The sequence below is a fragment of the Cherax quadricarinatus genome, chromosome 51, assembly GCF_038502225.1.
Source record: "Cherax quadricarinatus isolate ZL_2023a chromosome 51, ASM3850222v1, whole genome shotgun sequence".
NCBI lineage: Eukaryota > Metazoa > Arthropoda > Malacostraca > Decapoda > Parastacidae > Cherax > Cherax quadricarinatus.
This window is the reverse complement of record NC_091342.1, coordinates 11137123-11154328: the sequence shown is the minus strand read 5'-3', so window position 1 is coordinate 11154328 and position 17206 is coordinate 11137123. Positions and strand designations below refer to the sequence as shown.

The window sequence follows — 17206 nt, the reverse complement described above, 5'->3', positions numbered from 1 at the left end:
ACGCAGACACACACACGGAGACACACACACACACGCAGACACAAACACACACACAGACACATGCCACTCTCACCATACACACACACACACACACACACAAACACACACACACACACAGATACAAACACGTACAACAGGCCTAGTGTCTAATCGACATGTGCTTAGGACAAAATGGTAACTAACACACACACACACACACACACACACACACACACACACACACACACACACACACACACACACACACACACACACACAGTCCCAATCTTTAAAAAAGGAGACAGACATGAAGCACTAAACTACAGGCCAGTGTCACTGACATGTATAGAGGCAAAGTCATGGAGAAGATTATCAGGAGAAGAGTGGTGGAGCACCTAGAAAGGAATGATCTCATCAACAGCACCCAACATGGTTTCAGGGACGGGAAATCCTGTGTCACAAACCTACTGGAGTTCTATGACGGGTGACAGCAGTAAGACAAGAGAGAGAGGGGTGGGTGGATTGCATTTTCTTGGACTGCAAGAAGGCGTTTGACACAGTTCCACACAAGAGATTAGTGCAAAAACTGGAGGACCAAGCAGGGGTAACAGGAAGGCACTACAATGGATCAGGGAATACTTGTCAGGAAGACAGCAGCGAGTCATGGTACGTGGTGAGGTGTCAGAGTGGGTGCCTATGACCAGCGGGGTCCCACAGGGGTCAGTCCTAGGACCAGTGCTGTTTCTGGTATTTGTGAACGACATGACCGAAGGAATAGACTCCGAAGTGTCCCTGTCTGCAGATGACGTGAAGTTGATGAGAAGAATTCATTCGATTGAAGCCCAGGCAGAACTACAAAGGGATCTGGACAGGCTGCAGACCTGGTCCAGCAATTGGCTCCTGGAGTTCAACCCCACCAAGTGCAAAGTCATGAAGATTGGGGAAGGGCAAAGAAGACCGCAAACGGAGTACAGTCTAGGGGGCCAGATACTACAAACCTCACTCAAGGAAAAGATCTTGGGGTGAGTATAACACCAGGCACATCTCCTGAAGCGCACATCAACCAAATAACTGCTGCAGCATATGGGCTCCTAGCAAACCTCAGAACAGCATTCCGACATCTTAATAAGAAATCTTTCAGGACCCTGTACACCGTGTACGTTAGGCCAATGTTGGAGTATGCGGCACCAGTTTGGAACCCACACCTAGCCAAGCACGTAAAGAAACTAGAGAAAGTGCAAAGGTTTGCAACAAGACTAGTCCTAGAGCTAAGGGGTATGTCCTACGAGGAGAGGTTAAGGGAAATCGACCTGACAACACTGGAGAACAGGAGAGATAGGGGGGACATGATAACGACATACAAAATACTGAGAGGATTTCACAAGGTGGACAGAGACAGAATGTTCCAGAGATGGGACACAGCAACAAAGGGACACAATTGGAGGCTGAAGACACAGATGAATCACAGTGATGTTAGGAAGTATTTCTTCAGTCACAGAGTAGTCAGGAAGTGGAATAGTTTGGGAAGCGATGTAGTGGAGGCAGGATCCATTCATAGCTTTAAGCAGAGGTATGATAAAGCTCATTGTGCTGGGAGAGTGACTCAGTAGCGGCCAGTGAAGAGGCGGGGCCAGGAGCTATGAATCGACCCCTGCAACCACAACTAGGTGAGTACGCACACATACGGAAGGCTGTGAAACTGATGAGAATACAAGCGGACGAGGATTAGGAAAGACTACAAAGATACAAAGAGATCTAGAAAATCTGCAAACCTGGTCTGACAAATGGCTCCTGGAGTTTAACCCCACCAAGTGCAAAGTTATGAAGCTTAGGGAAGGACAAAGAAGATCGCAGATGGGATACAGGCTCGGGTACCAAAGGCTGCAAACTTCACTCAAAGACCCCTCAAGGAAGGTTCCTTGATGTTGGTGAGGGGCTCTTGATTTAGTGGATTGGATCTTTGCTCCAGCTCCCCAAATTAAGCCTGAATGCCTTCCACATCCCTCCCCCCAGGCGCTGTATAATCCTCCGGGTTTATCGCTTCTCCTTTGATTATAATAATAATAATAATTCACTCAAAGAAAAGGATATTGGGGTGGGTATCATACAGAGCACATCTGAGGCGCACATGAGCCAAATAATTACTGCAACAGAAGGGGGCCGGCAAAACCTTAGAATAGCGTTTCGACATCTAAGTAAGGAGTCGTGCACGACACTGTACACCGTTTACGTCAGGCCCATATTGAAGTACGAAGCACCAGTATTAAACGTACACCTGTTCAAACACGTCTAGAAATTAGAGGAAATGCACAAGTTTGCAACAAGACTAGTCATGGCGCTAAGGGGTTATGCCCTCCGAGGAGAGGTTAAGGGAGCTGAATCTGATGACACTGGAGGACAGAAGGGGACATGATAACGAAGTATAAAATGCTAAGAGGACTAGACAGGGTGAAGAGGGCCAGAATGTTTCCGACTTGGGACACAGGAACAAGAGGACACAACTGAAAGTTAAAAACTCAGATGAGTTATAGGGATGTTAGGAAATATTTCTTCAGGTCTTTCAAGTTATCAATAAATGAAACGATCTGAAAAGCGACGTAGTAGTGGCAGGATCCATACATAGCTTTAAGAAGAGGTACGATAAGGCTCGTAGAGCCGGGAGAGAGTGGGTCTAGTAGTGACCAGTTAAGAGGCGGTGCTAGGAGCTGAGACTCGACCCCTGCAACCACATATGTGAAGTGAGTAAATATAGGTGAGTACATACACTACTCATCTTGTTGTCAGTACTAAAGTATATATATATATTTCGCTCTCACTATTTTAGTCTACATAATTTTTTCTATCTGTACTATAATTTGTATATACAATATTTTATTCTGTATATTAAGCACACATAGAGAATCGCATATTTTCAACACCAAAGCAACCCACTTCCATCAAATAAACTATATTAAAAGAGATAAGATGAGAGGACCTTGTAACTTTAACCGATCAAGGGGTCGATTGATGTTGTAGCTGCTGTTGACCAATTGGTTGACCGACCTTGTAGCTGTTATTGACCAATTGGTTGACCGACCTTGTAGCTGTTGTTGACCAAGGGGTCGACTGACCTTGTAACTGAGGTTGTCTAAGGGGTCGACTGACCTTGTAGCTGTGGTTGACCAAGGGATAGACTGACCTTGTAGCTGTGGTTAACCAATTGGTCGACTGACCTTGTAGCTATGGTTGACCAAAGGGTCGATAGCACAGGCGTAGAGCACCACCAGTCCTCGGAGCAGCTCTCTAGCTGTCTTGTGTCTGAAGGCTGTCTTGTGGTTCCCAAAATCCAATTCCAAGGCTGCCGAACTTTTTCCTTCAAAATGTATAGATAAGACAGACAAACGTAAACATTAAAAGCCTATTCGGGCTTATACTTATTTTGAAATTCGTGTAAATAAGTTGAGGATATTTATGGTGGTTTTAAAAGTTCATTAGGCGAGGAGTCTCTAATTTGTAACATTGAATAACATCAATTCACAATTTTGCAATATTAGTTAAGAATTATATATCGATTCACAATCAAGTCAAAATGAATGAGAAGAAAACCATTATAAACAAAAGACTTAACACCATTACCATGATATTACATCTGTGGTACCTTGATACTAGTGAAGGACTTTTGATCCACGGAAATTGAGCTCTTCTCCCCTCCCTCGGATCAAATAAGATTACCTGTCATTCTCCAGGGGCTCTATAATCCTTACAAAGGTTATCACTTTCTTATGCTATAGTAATATAATAGGGATTTTATTAGCTCATTTGGCAAGCCGTGACTCACCATTGTGAGTGAGGCTGATGCATCGGTGACTTGGTCTGAAGAAGCCTTTGCTGCCACCACCCATGCCCACACTACCCATGCCTAAGCCTCCTAGAGGAGGCAGGCGCGGGATATTCAGAAGGTGCAGGGCTTCACCAAATAGCCTGGACGACATGAACATGATGGGTGGTGATGGAATGTTTCTGGGGGCGTTCCGCGTGTATGGCGTCACCTGCACTCAAGGTTAGCCTACCTGGAGGTATTGATTTGCGGTTAGACTTTTGTTCTCTTGTTGACAGTGTAAATAATCATCTCTTGGCGTTAGGCGTGACCACTTGGTGTTTAGATATAAATTAGATCCTTTCTCTTGGTGTTAGATACACGCTGACTTGCTCTCTGATGAATAAACTGAAAAATAGCAGGCCCTACGCTGTAATCACAGTTAATGCCAATAATTAAACCATGTCTCAGAAATGCTGGTTGTAAAACTATCCTATTGTAAGCTCCTTGATGGAGTGGTTACGGCGTGGGCCTGCTATACATGTGGACCACGGTTCAAGTCCCTGACCATTCTTCTGTTTATTCATTGGCAATCGTTCATTATGACTTTTCTTTGGTTTATTGCCCTCTTCATGTCAGATCCCAAGTTAAAATCACAGATGAGTCACAAGGATGTTAGGAAACATTGCTTCAGCCTCAGAATGGTCAGGAAATGAAACGACATGAACAATAAAATGGCAGAGGCAAGATCCACACACAACTATAAGAATAAAGTGGCAAATCAATACAGGCACAATTAAGATTTCGTCACGGAACAATAGTTGCACATTCCGAATATTTGCACATGGTGTAAATATTGCCACCTTAATGCTACATCTTACGTATATTGAAAAAAAATTATAATTATACTATCGCGACTGACCCTACATTGTTTTGCAGCATATTTTTTCCAGTTTTGTTGACATGTTTGTTGCTCCCGGGAAGTGTATTGATGTCCTGAATTTAGTGTCATAACATTCTTGGAAATTAAATTATACAGATTTAATGAACTTCAGTTCTCTGTCTGTCTCTGTCTCTGTCTCTCTCTCTCTCTCTCTCTCTCTCTCTCTCTCTCTCTCTCTCTCCCTCTTACACAGAGTGTGACAAGGTTAGGTTAAGGATCTCTAACTTTATTGACAAACTGTTGACAAGTTAAGGATTCCTAACTTTATTGACAAGCTGAGAGCTGTTACCTACATCAGCTCATTTGAAAGCATTTTTATTGTTATGAAACATACAAGTAGGGAATAGGATGAAGTTAGAGCCATCTGTGGGCCGTCATTTTCATTTGATCAACTGACTTTATCTCGTTGACATCATTATGCCGTACGAATGTGTTCCAGACTCGAGTCATCCTGTTGATAAATAATTTCAGATGGAGTGATGTTCTGGAGAAGGGTACAGCCAGAGTGAAGTTGCTGCTTTCTGCCCGTCTTATGGCATAAAAGCTTGTTTCACGTTGTCCTCGAAGTGGATTCAAGTGTGGTACTTTGACAATATTGGCCTTGTACATAACAGTAAGGCCACTCACATCCCTCCTGTGTTGAAGGCTCTGCTGAAATGACAGATCTATCCAGGATGGGTCCAGGCGAGGGTTGAGACGTCTTGCTTTGTTCTCTACTCTGTCAAGCAGTCGCAGATGAGAGGGGGGGGGAGGCAAACCAAGAAAGTGGAGCTACTCTCTCTCTCTCGTATGGTCCAGTGGATTAGGGCGTCATGTGTCTTCGCCCACCATGAGACAGGCCAAAGCAGCATGGGTTCGATTCCTTGGCTAGTGCAGTGTTGTTATTGATATATATATATATATATATATATATATATATATATATATATATATATATATATATATATATATATATATTGTATTAGTCTTTCTGTTATATTGTACAAGAAACATTTATAACATGTCAGTTATCCAAAAAGACATCAACAGCAATTCAGAAAGAGGAAGAGGTGTTAGAACGGAGCTAGAGAGGTTGAACATGAGGCTGCATAAATTCAGAGTGGATAGACTCTGTAGGGTTCGTCCCAGGAAGGTTTAGTTTAGTTTAATATATTTATTATGCACTCCATACCCATCCTGTGGGTGGTAGTCAAAGGATTACAGATACATAATGGGTCCAGGGACTGGGCCCCAAAGTTTTGATAGCTGAACAAATTACAAAGGTAATGAATTCCAGGTACATCTGGTCACAATCATGACCAAGTTACAAAGGTAACGAATCATTCACACGTTATACATGGTGGTTACAATCATGAGCAAATTACAAAGTAATGAGCAATTCACACGTCCACACCCGGTCACAACTGTAATGACTTATTAGTGCAAATACTAACTGGGTCACACACACACACACACACACACACACACACACACACACACACACACACACACACACACACACACACACACACACACACACACACACACAAGGGATGGAGGGAAAGTTTGACAAAAACATATGCTAAAGGTTTGGGGGCATGAGTATCTAGCAGGCTTATGTGAGTGTATTAGAGTGGAGTAGAGACAAGTGGTTCATGAGATTCAATGTGCTTTTGGAGTGATCAAAGTAACATTAATGAAAGGATTCAGGAATTCCAGTTGGATATACTTGAGTCCTGGAGGTGGGAAGCACAGAGTGTACTCTGAAGGAAGGGTATGGATGTTGCAGCTTGTAGGGTCATGTAAACTATGTTAAATAGGTTTATTTAGACACAGGGACACGTAAATACAGTTACCAAAATGTAGATGATTACAATTGTCATACCTAGTAACATATGCAGTACTCGCGAACGAACTAACAAAATAACAAGGGGAGTTGAATGATAGCTCTGGGTTTTTCTAGTTAGCTAGAGCCGTTCCCCTGAACGAATCTACCTACTCATTTCTGCAACACTGCAAGCTCCTGAAGATGTGTTGATTGCAACAAGAAAGGCCTAGAGCTATCAATCAACTCCACCTTTGGTTATTTTGCATTGTAACATATGTGTAAATAACCTAGGATAACCCAAAAAAGTCAGACGAAGTGACTTATTTCATATATACTGTATAATAATACAGATGAACAGCGATAGGAACAAATGTAGAAGCGAGTAACATTTAAAGAGGGATAAAAAATGAAGGGAATATAAAGAAGCAGAGGAAGAAAAATGAAATAGCATTGAGGGAGAATAAAGAGATGTGAGGACAGAATCAAGTACAACAAACCAGTGGCTAACGCGACGGTTTGGAGTTTTGAGACTCTGACCGCGGGTTCAAATCCTACCCGTGGTATGGTTTGTTTGTAATCGTGTCATTACGATTTCGTGAGTCAAGTACAATAACGCCACAACACCAGCATCACCACCTCCTGTCTTCAACTTAAAATACACTTAAAACTCCATCTTCACAATCACTTATGTTTACCATCAACAGTTAGCTGTTGTTTTTAATTATTAAGATTCTTATTATTATTATTATTATTAAAGATTCGCCGGTATTCTCCCGGCCCGGGCCTTTTCCAAGTGGTGGCCCGGCCTTGGCTCCCTCTTTAGGGAGTGTCTGAGACCTAAGTCTCCCATGGGAGGAGGCACAAATACCTCCTCATCTTTGGGACCAACTGTCCCCAGGCCTAGCCACAAGCTAGGCCTCTCTGGTCTGCCATCCCCGCCCCAAGGGAGCAAATGGGAATGACAGTCTTATGAGCTAAAGGCTCGGGCTCAGGCACCTACCCTACCCTAGAAGGGTTAGGCATGGTGTCGATGTATTAAGATTCGGAATAAGATTAATAAAGATATCCAGGAAATTAAAGAAAGTTTAGATAAGACAAATTAATGTTATACAAAGCCTATTTTACAAACCATTTTTTTTTAATATTTTTCTCTTCTTATTTTTTTTTGTATATAATTTTCCACTGGGAAAAAATCATTGTCACTTAATATTTGCTATAAAAACTTAGTTTGTATACTAAAGCGAGCAACATAATTTTAGATCAGACAAACTTTGTAATAATACTAAGAATCCTTTTTAGGGATATCTAAAGGTCTTGAAATTTTTCGAAAAAAACTTCTAAGGCCTAAGCTAATAGAAAATACGACTTTTAATTATTTTTTTTTAATCTCGAAATGGTTAGTTGGTTGATGGGGTTTGAAGCCTATCGACTACTCCAGCGTCAAAAAAAACTGCCGGATAATCTTTCACCACCAGACAAGAACACTATAATATTTAAAATAGAGATTAAAATAACCTCTCAGTATATACACTCTGAGAGAAATACATTCCTCAGTGTCAGGGGCCCAAGACTGTTCAAATGCCTCCTACGTACATATGGGGGAGGATTATCAGTAGACCCCTGGCTGTCTTCAAGGAGCTGTGGTCCGTACGCTGGTTGGTGTGCGGCTAGAAGTAACAGCCTGGTTGATCACGCCCTGATCCACCACGAGGCCTGGTCATAGACCGGGCCGCGGGGCCGTGGACCCCTTGAACACCACCCTCCAGGTATACCACCTCCAGGTATACCACCCTCTAGGTAAACTACCTTCCAGGTATATCCGATGAACTATATAGTAGTATACCGTTAATTAGTACACCTTGCTGGACCTCTGGTCTTGCTAACATACAAAATATTGCCAAGATGTTTGCGTGATTGAAACTAGAGTGAGAAAATAGCCTTTGTCAGACAAGTGGTTAAATGCTTTAGTAAGTACTGCCTGAGCAGCGCTGTATATCCCTTGTGGTTTAGCGCTTCTTTTTGATTATAATAATAATTTAAGTACTGCCACTTAAAACTATCTATCTATATATATGTATATATATATATATATATATATATATATATATATATATATATATATATATATATATATATATATATATATATATATATATATATATATATATATATATATATATATATATATATATATATATATATATATATATATATATATATATATATAGTAGGTTGGTAGACAGCAACCGCCCAGGGAGGTACTACCGTCCTGCCAGGCGAGTGTAAAACTGAAGCTTGTAATTGTTTTACACAATGGTAGGATTGCTGGTGTCTTTTTTTTCTGTCTCATACACATGCAAGATTTCAGGTACGCCTTGCTACTTCTACTTACACTTAGGTCACACTACACATACATGTACAAGCATATATATACACATCCCTTTGGGTTTTCTTCTATTTTCTTTCTAGTTCTTATTCTTGTTTATTTCCTCTTACCTCCATGGGGAAGTGGAACAGAATTCTTCCTCCGTAAGCCATGTGTGTTGTAAGAGGCGACTAAAATGCCGGGAGCAAGGGGCTAGTAGCCCCTTCTCCTGTATATATTACTAAATGTAAAAGGAGAAACTTTCGTTTTTCCTTTTGGGCCACCCTGCCTCGGTGGGATACGGCCGGTGTGTTGAAAGAAAGATAAAGAATAAGTTATTTGCGTCTTTAAACATTTTCTTTCCGCTGTTGTACAATCTAACTTTAGCCTAACAATGTAGCGAAAATTTATTTTTTGCATTTTTCCATCAATACATGTGTAGCCTACTTTGAAGTTTGCTAATACAGTCAAAGAGTTTCTCACGATTTCATTTACATGATTTACGTTTGTAATGTTTTTCCTAAAATTCCTCTTCGAGCTATCTATCTGGCGTTTTTAATATTTCATCGCATAATCAATATTCCTGCGAGCGCGGCTGACATTTTCCCATTGGGTGCATCTGTTATCTTATCACTGTCTGCATTTACTTTTCAAACTGAAAATTTCTTCATCACTGTCATAGTTTTTTACTTTTATGCCATCACTGCTTCGTATTTTCCAGATTAGTATTTCACAGGGACTCTGCCACGGAGAAGCGCGCATGTACTCACCTATTTGTGGTTTCATGGGCTGAGTTTCAGCGCCTGAACCCGCCTATCAGCTTGCCACTTGCCAGACTCACTCCCTCCGAGCCTCGTGGGCCTTGTCATTACCTACTCTTAAAACTATGTATGGATCCTACCTCTACCACTTCTTCGTCGAGATCATTCCACTTTCCGACCACCCTGAGACTGAAGAAATGCTGCTCATCTCTATTCAAGAGTACCTGTTTCACACCTCTCAAATAGATTGTCCCTGTCTACTGTGTCAGTTCTCCTGAGTATTTTGTATATTATCATGTCCCCCGGTTCTTCTGTCCTTCAGTGTCGTTAGATTCATATTTGTTAGCCTTTCTTCGTAGCTCATACCCCTTAGCTCTGGAACTAGTTTCGTTACATAACTGCTCTTACTCCAGTTTCTTAAGATGCTGTTTCACGTGTGGGTTCCATTCTGGTGCTGCATACTACAGGATGGGCCTGAGGTATGTTGCATAAAAGGGAAATATTGACTTTGCTGAAATTCCTGAGGGTACTCTTATATTTGCCAGAGGAACATGCTGAGTTTATTGGGCTGGTGTGAGCCTCTGCTAGACCCGCATTTGCTGTTGAAATTATTCGTTTGATGTTCGCCTCAGGCGATATGCTTGGTACAGTACGCACCTCGAGGTCCTTCTCCATGGGTGAGGTTTGTCGCCTTTGCACCCCTATCCTGTACTCCGTCTTCGGTCTTCTTTGCCCTTCCCCAATCTTCATGATTGTGCATTTGCTGGGATTAAATTCCGGTAACCACTTTTTATACCAAATCAGCAGAATGTCCAGGTAAGTAAGTAAGTTTATTCAGGTATGCACAAATACAGTTACATAGATTATCATACATAGCAGCATATGTATAGAGAACCTAGGATAACCCAAAAAAGTCAGAGTGACTTATTTACATTGTTGTCCTTCCTGGTCCTCATATGTTTGTATTCTCATTAGTTTCACATCATCTGCGAACAGGGACACTACTATCCCTTCCGTCATGTCACTCACATACGCAAGAAACAGCACCGGCCCTAGTACCGGTCCTTGTGGAACCTCACTCGTCACATACACCCATTCCGACCCCTCTTTTCGGACAGTGTTTTCTTCCTGTTAATTATTCCTTGAGCCATTACAGTGCCTTATTTGTTATTCTTGCCTGTTCTAGCTTTTGCCCCACTCTCTCGTGCGGTGCTGTGCCAGAATCCTTTCTACAGTTCAAAAATATGCAATTTAACCATCCCTTTCTCTCCAGGATGGTGGGTATGGGTGCATAATGAAGATATTAACGTAACCTCTGTCACCGTTTAGTGGATCTCTTACAGGTTTGCGTGTGTTACTGTGTATGTGTGTGTGTAAGTTTATTTTGGCACAAGTACATATAAATGCTATTATCATACCTAGTAACATGTGTCAATTACCTAGGGTAAATTTAGACTGCCTACTTTTCCACTATGTGACTTGAACACACGAGGTGTTATTCCTACTGCTTCTGGAAAGGCAAGTTTATTTTGAATCCCTACAGCTGCTAGTTAAGGTCAGTAATAAAATACCAGAGAAAGAGTCTGCCAAACAGGGCTCAACATGGCCGACGCGGCAGGTTGTGTAGCGGGCTAGCTGCGGTATTTTCAAGGATAGCTCCTGGTCAAAGAGGCTGACCAGGTCCCTACTTAACAGAACTCAGTGTGAATGCTTTGAGAAGATACCAGAGCAGCGAACGGACATCCCAGTGCATCGTTTCAGCGTAAATAGTTGAAGTGTTGTGCAGTTTTAGATGGTTTGGTGTTGTTGAGTCAGGACCAGTCAGCGCCTCCCCCCTCTCCGCTGGGGGGGAGGGGGAGGGCGTGTGTAGTAAACAGTGACCCTCTCTCTCGGAGACCCTCCCCAGATAGGGAGCCAAGGCCGGGTCACCACTACTTGGAAAAGACCCGGGCCGGGAGAATACCGGCGAAAAAAAAAAAAAAAAAAAAGTGACCCTCTCATAACTCCTCACCCCTGCGCGTCTCCCCCGCCTCACCCACCCAACTCCCAGCACCACCCCATCTGTAGAGGGTACTTCTCCCCTAACCCACGATGTCAGCGATGGCACTGCAGGGAGTGCCGGGTTCACAGGAACTTCCACTACAGGGACAGCATTGTGGAGTTCGACCACGAGGCAGCTGTCAGGTGTGCCACAGGCAGTGTGTACTCAGTTCCTCAAGCTTCAATATCCGTGCACACGAGGGCCTGGGATCTTCAGTCAACTTGGCGTCCACCAGGACGCTGACATGTCCCTAGGACAGCTCTCCATCGGGCTGCTAACGGAGTCACTGGCTTCTTGGACCTCTTGGGGAGGGTCGATGGTGCTCGTGCAAGCAGCAGATCCCGAGGCAACTTGCTGCTGTTTGCAATGGCTGTCTGCCGAGGAGAGACAGGCACCTAGCAACATCTGTTGGGGCAATGGATGAATTCCCTACTATGTTTGTTAACTGCTCATTACTCTGTAATTTGTCTATGATTGTAATCATGTCATAACGTGTTTATCATTCATTACCTTTGAAACTTGTCATGATTGTGACCAGCTCTACCTGGAGCTCATTACCTTTGTAAATTATCATGATTAATGTGTTTATGATTCATTACCTTTGCAATTATTCATGAGTGTGACCAGCTCAACCTGGAGCTCATTGCCTTTGTAACTTGGTCATGATTATGACCAGATCTAGTTCATTACCTTTGTAACTTGCTCAGCTATCAAAACTTTGGAGTCCAGTCCCTGGACCAATTATGTACCTCTGTAATCTTTTGACTACCGCCCACAGGATGGGTATGGGATGCATAATAAACATATTAAACTAACTAACTAGAGTCTGCCGAACCTGCTTTCACAGTGTCACTCTGCCTTTCATCCTGACAACTATGGAAATAAGCCACTTTGACTTTTTGAAGGTTTCTTGGGTAATTTACACTATGTATGATAATTGTACTTAGTGTACTTGTGCCTAAATAAACTTATTGGCTTATTGTTACAGTTGAAAACAGTATTTGTCTTGACGCCTTCCCAGTGTTTTTTTTTTTTTTTTGTAATAATATAATAATGTTATATATTCTTTTTAGTGCTCGCTCGTGTATTTTTTATGCATTACATTCACAGCCTCCTCTCTGCTACCTGCTTACACTTATTCGCTAAAAAATGTGTGCTGTGCGCGCCCATGTGCCTGTGCGCGTGTAGTAGAGAAAGAGCTGTAGATAACAGTTCTTAGCTTGTAAATAGTTAGGAATTTCTACCCAAACCGTGTGAGTGAGAGAGAGAATATTGCATACTTGTAGTAACAAGAAATGTTCTTGGTATCCCATAACCATTATTATTATTATTATTTGCAATAGAAATGTTTTCTCTAGGTTGCGGCTCACAACAGTCTACAAACAAATAAGTACCTATTTACATAATTTACTGTTAGATGAACAGGGACAGCCGCAACAAGTAAAAGGAGACTTACTCAGAGTACCGGCGAATCAGGTGTCTCTGTGCGTTTTATGCTGAATTGCTTGCGATTGTCGTTTGCATTACCTTTTCACAGTAACCAGTGTCTTGCGCTTCCGGTCATTGCGAGTGATGTTCTGAGAGTGACACTGATGCATTTTGTTTCCCTTGATTAGCAGTTGGGGTCTAGTCCTGACACTTTTCCTCCTTTTCAAAGATTTCCTCTCCCCAACCTATTTTCTTCCTCCTGTCCCTACTTGCCCCTCGCCCCCAGCGGGTCCTTACCTGTGAGTCCTCTGTTCTGTTCTGTTCGAGCGAATCAGGAAGTCTCGCGCGGCACGTACTGTATAGACTGAGGGACTAGGGTACAATGACTGGCAAGGGGGTCTAGGATACAATGGAATGGGGACTAGGGTACAATGACTGGCAAAGGGACGGGTACAGTGACTGGCAAGGGGGACTGGGGTACAATGACTGGCAAGGGGACTAGAGTAAAATGTCTGGCAAAGGGACGGGTACAAACTGGCAAGGGAACTCGTGGATATGTCTGTGCGTGCGCCCTCGTGTTAGTTACCATTTTGTCCTAGGCGTGTGTGTGTATGTGTGTGCGCGCGCGCTAGTGTGGGTGAATGACCCACTTAATATTTGTATTTATAACTCATTACAGTTGTGACCAGGTGTGGACGTATCAGTGGTTCATTATTTTGTAATTTGTTCATGACTGTAACCATGTATAGGAGTGAGGCTGATTCATTACCTTTGTAACTTGCCATGATTGTGACCAGATCTACCTGGAGTTCATTACCTTTGTAACTAGTTCAGCTATCATAACTTTGGGGTCCAGTCCCTGGACCCATTATGTACCTTTGTAATCTTTTGACTACCGCCCACAGGATGGGTATGGGGTGCATAATAAAGACATTAAACTAAACATCAAGAATTGCAAGATTGCAAGAAGTCCCTATCGCGTGGCTTCAGCATTTTATGGAGAGGGAGCGTGGACACAGGGGTCATCACACACACACTAAAAACAACAGACATAGCCCCACTCCACAAAGGTGGCATTAAAGCAATTGCAAAGAACTACAGAAGATAGCCAACCACCTAGATACCCATCAGTTACACAACCCAGGACAACACGGGTTTAGAGCAGGTCGCTTCTGCCTGTCCCAGCTATTGGACCACTATAAGAAGGTCCCGGATTCTCTAGAGGATAAACAAAATACAGATGTAGTATACACAGATTTTGCAAAAGCTATCGACAAGTGTGACCATGGTGTAATAGCACACAAAATGCGGGATAAAGGAATAACGGGAAAAGTTGGTAGATGGATCTACAACTTCGTGGGAAATAGAACACAAAGACTAATAGTAAACAGAGTAAAGTCCCAGGCAGCCATGGTAAAAAGCTCTGTTTCACAAGGCACAGTACTCACTCCCATTCTATTCCTCATCCTCATTTCTGACATCGAGATGTAAGGGTGTCTTCCTTTGCGGATGACACCCAGATCACCATGGCAGTGACCTCCATCGAAGACACTGCGAGACTCCAAGCGGACATCAACAAAATCTTCGAATGGGCCACTCAAAACAATATGAAGTTCAACGAGGAGAAATTTCAACTACTCAGATATGGAAAACTTGAAGAAATTAAAAATGTGTCAGGGTATACCACAAATTCTAACTTTACAATAGAGCGGGAAAGTAATGTGCAGGACCTGGGAGTGATAATGTCAGAGGATCTCGCCTTCAAAGACCACAACAATGTATCTACCTCATCCGCTAGGAAAATGATAGGATGGATAATGAGAACTTTCAAAACTAGGGACGTCAAGCCCATGGTGGTTCTCTTCAAATCGCTTGTGCTCTCTAGGCTGGAATACTGCTGTACACTAGCGACCCCCTTTAAGGCTGGCGACATTGCAGACCTGTAGAGTGTACAAGGAACTTTCACGGCACACATAAGTGCGATAAGGCACCTAAACTACTGGGAACGGTTGAAGGTCCTTGATCTGTATTCCCTCGAACGCAGGCGAGATACATGATAATATACACTTGGAAGGTCGTGGAGGGATTGGTACCAAACCTGCACACGAAAATCACTCCATATGAAAGCAAAACACTCGGCAGGAGATGCAACATTTCCCCGATGAAAAGCAGGGGCGCCACGAGTACACTGAGAGACAACACAATAAGTGTCCGGGGCCCAAGACTGTTCAATTGCCTCCCAGCATACATAAGGGGGATTACCAATAGACCCCTGGCTGTCTTCAAGAAGGCACTGGACAGGCACCTAAAGTCAGTACCTGACCACACGGGCTGTGGTTCGTACGTCATCGTGCGTGAGGCCAGCAGTAACAGCCTGGTTGATCAGACCCTGATCCGCCATGAGGCCTGGTCTCAGACCGGGCCGAGGGGGCGTTGACCCCCGAAACTCTCTCTAGGTAAACTCCAGGGTACAATAACTGGCAAGGGAACTAGGATACAATAACTGGCAAGGGAACTAGGGTACAATAACTGGCAAGGGATCTAGGGTACAATAACTGCCAAGGGAATTAGGGTACAATAACTGGCAAGGGATCTAGGGTGCAATAACTGCCAAGGGAACTAGGGTACAATAACTGGCAAGGGATCTAGGGTACAATAACTGGCAAGGGATCTAGGGTACAATAATTACCAAGGGACCTAAGGTACAATAACTGGCAAGGGATCTAGGGTACAATAACTGCCAAGGGCACTAGGGTACAATAACTGCCAAGAGAACTAGGGTACAATAACTGGCAAGGGATCTAGTGTACAATAACGGGCAAGGGAACTAGGGTACAATAACTGCCAAGGGATCTAGGGTACAATAACTGCCAAGGGAACTAGGGTACAATAATTGGCAAGGGAACTAGGGTACAATAACTGGCAAGGGAACTAGGGTACAATAACTGGCAAGGGGTCTAGGGTACAATAATTGGCAAGGGATCTAGGGTACAATAACTGGCAAGGGAACTAGGGTACAATAACTGCCAAGGGAACTAGGGTACAATAACTGGCAAGGGATCTAGGGTGCAATAACTGCCAAGGGAACTAGGGTACAATAACTGGCAAGGGAACTAGGGTACAATAACTGGCAAGGGATCTAGGGTACAATAATTAGCAAGGGATCTAGGGTAGAATAACTGACAAGGGATCTAGGGTATAATAACTGGCAAGGGAACTAGGGTACAATAACTCGCAAGGGAACTAGGGTACAATAACTGTTAAGGGATCTAAGGTACAATAATTGGTAAGGGATCTAGGGTACAATAACTGCCAAGGGATCTATGGTACAATAACTGCCAAGGGATCTAGGGTACAATAACTGACAAAGGAACTAAGGTACAATAACTGGCAAGGGAACTAGGGTATAGTAACTGGCAAGGGAACTAGGGTACAATAACTGGCCAGGGAATTAGGGTACAATAACTGGCAAGGAAACTAGGGTACAATAACTGGCAAGGGATCTAGGGTACAATAACTGGCAAGGGAACTAGGGTACAATAACTGGCAAGGGAGCTAGGGTACAATAACTACCAAGAGATCTAGGGTACAATAACTGCCAAGGGAATTAGGGTACACTAACTGGCAAGGAATCTAGGGTACAATAACTGGCAAGGGATCTAGGGTACAATAATTGGCAAGGGATCTAGGGTACAATAACTGCCAAGGGAATTAGGGTACACTAACTGGCAAGGAATCTAGGGTACAATAACTGGCAAGGGATCTAGGGTACAATAATTGGCAAGGGATCTAGGGTACAATAAATGCCAAGGGAATTAGGGTACACTAACTGGCAAGGGATCTAGGGTACAATAACTGGCAAGGGATCTAGGGTACAATAACTGGCAAGGGATCTAGGGTACAATAATTGGCAAGGGATCTAGGGTACAATAACTGGCAAGGGATCTAGGGTACAATAACTGCCAAGGGAACTAGGGTACAATAACTGCCAAGGGAACTAGGGTACAATAACTGCCAAGGGATCTGGGGTACAATAACGGGCAAGGGAACTAGGGTACAATAACTGACAAGGGATCTAGGGTACAA

The 17206-nt window shown here is 43.2% G+C and overlaps 1 protein-coding gene and 1 long non-coding RNA gene across 4 annotated transcripts in view; both read right to left on the bottom strand.

Annotated features, from left to right (window-relative positions):
• Nucleotides 1–17206, bottom strand: part of LOC138854184 (uncharacterized) — a 161870-nt gene that overhangs the window by 87088 nt on the left and 57576 nt on the right. The window lies entirely within an intron of this gene.
• The window catches only part of LOC128694649 (hydroxyproline dehydrogenase), a 36925-nt gene that overhangs the window by 17604 nt on the left and 2115 nt on the right, over nucleotides 1–17206 (bottom strand). For 2 of the 3 annotated variants that reach the window (XM_053784824.2, XM_070095838.1), the window contains exons 2-3: nucleotides 3797–4028; nucleotides 3192–3331 (exon numbers count right to left, since the gene is read on the bottom strand). In XM_053784824.2, the coding sequence (XP_053640799.1) occupies nucleotides 3192–3331; nucleotides 3797–3956 (300 nt within the window). In that variant the 5' untranslated portion in view covers nucleotides 3957–4028. Of the gene's footprint in view, nucleotides 1–3191; nucleotides 3332–3796; nucleotides 4029–13148; nucleotides 13270–17206 lie in introns of all 3 variants that reach the window. The other variant, XM_070095839.1, reaches the window with a different exon arrangement.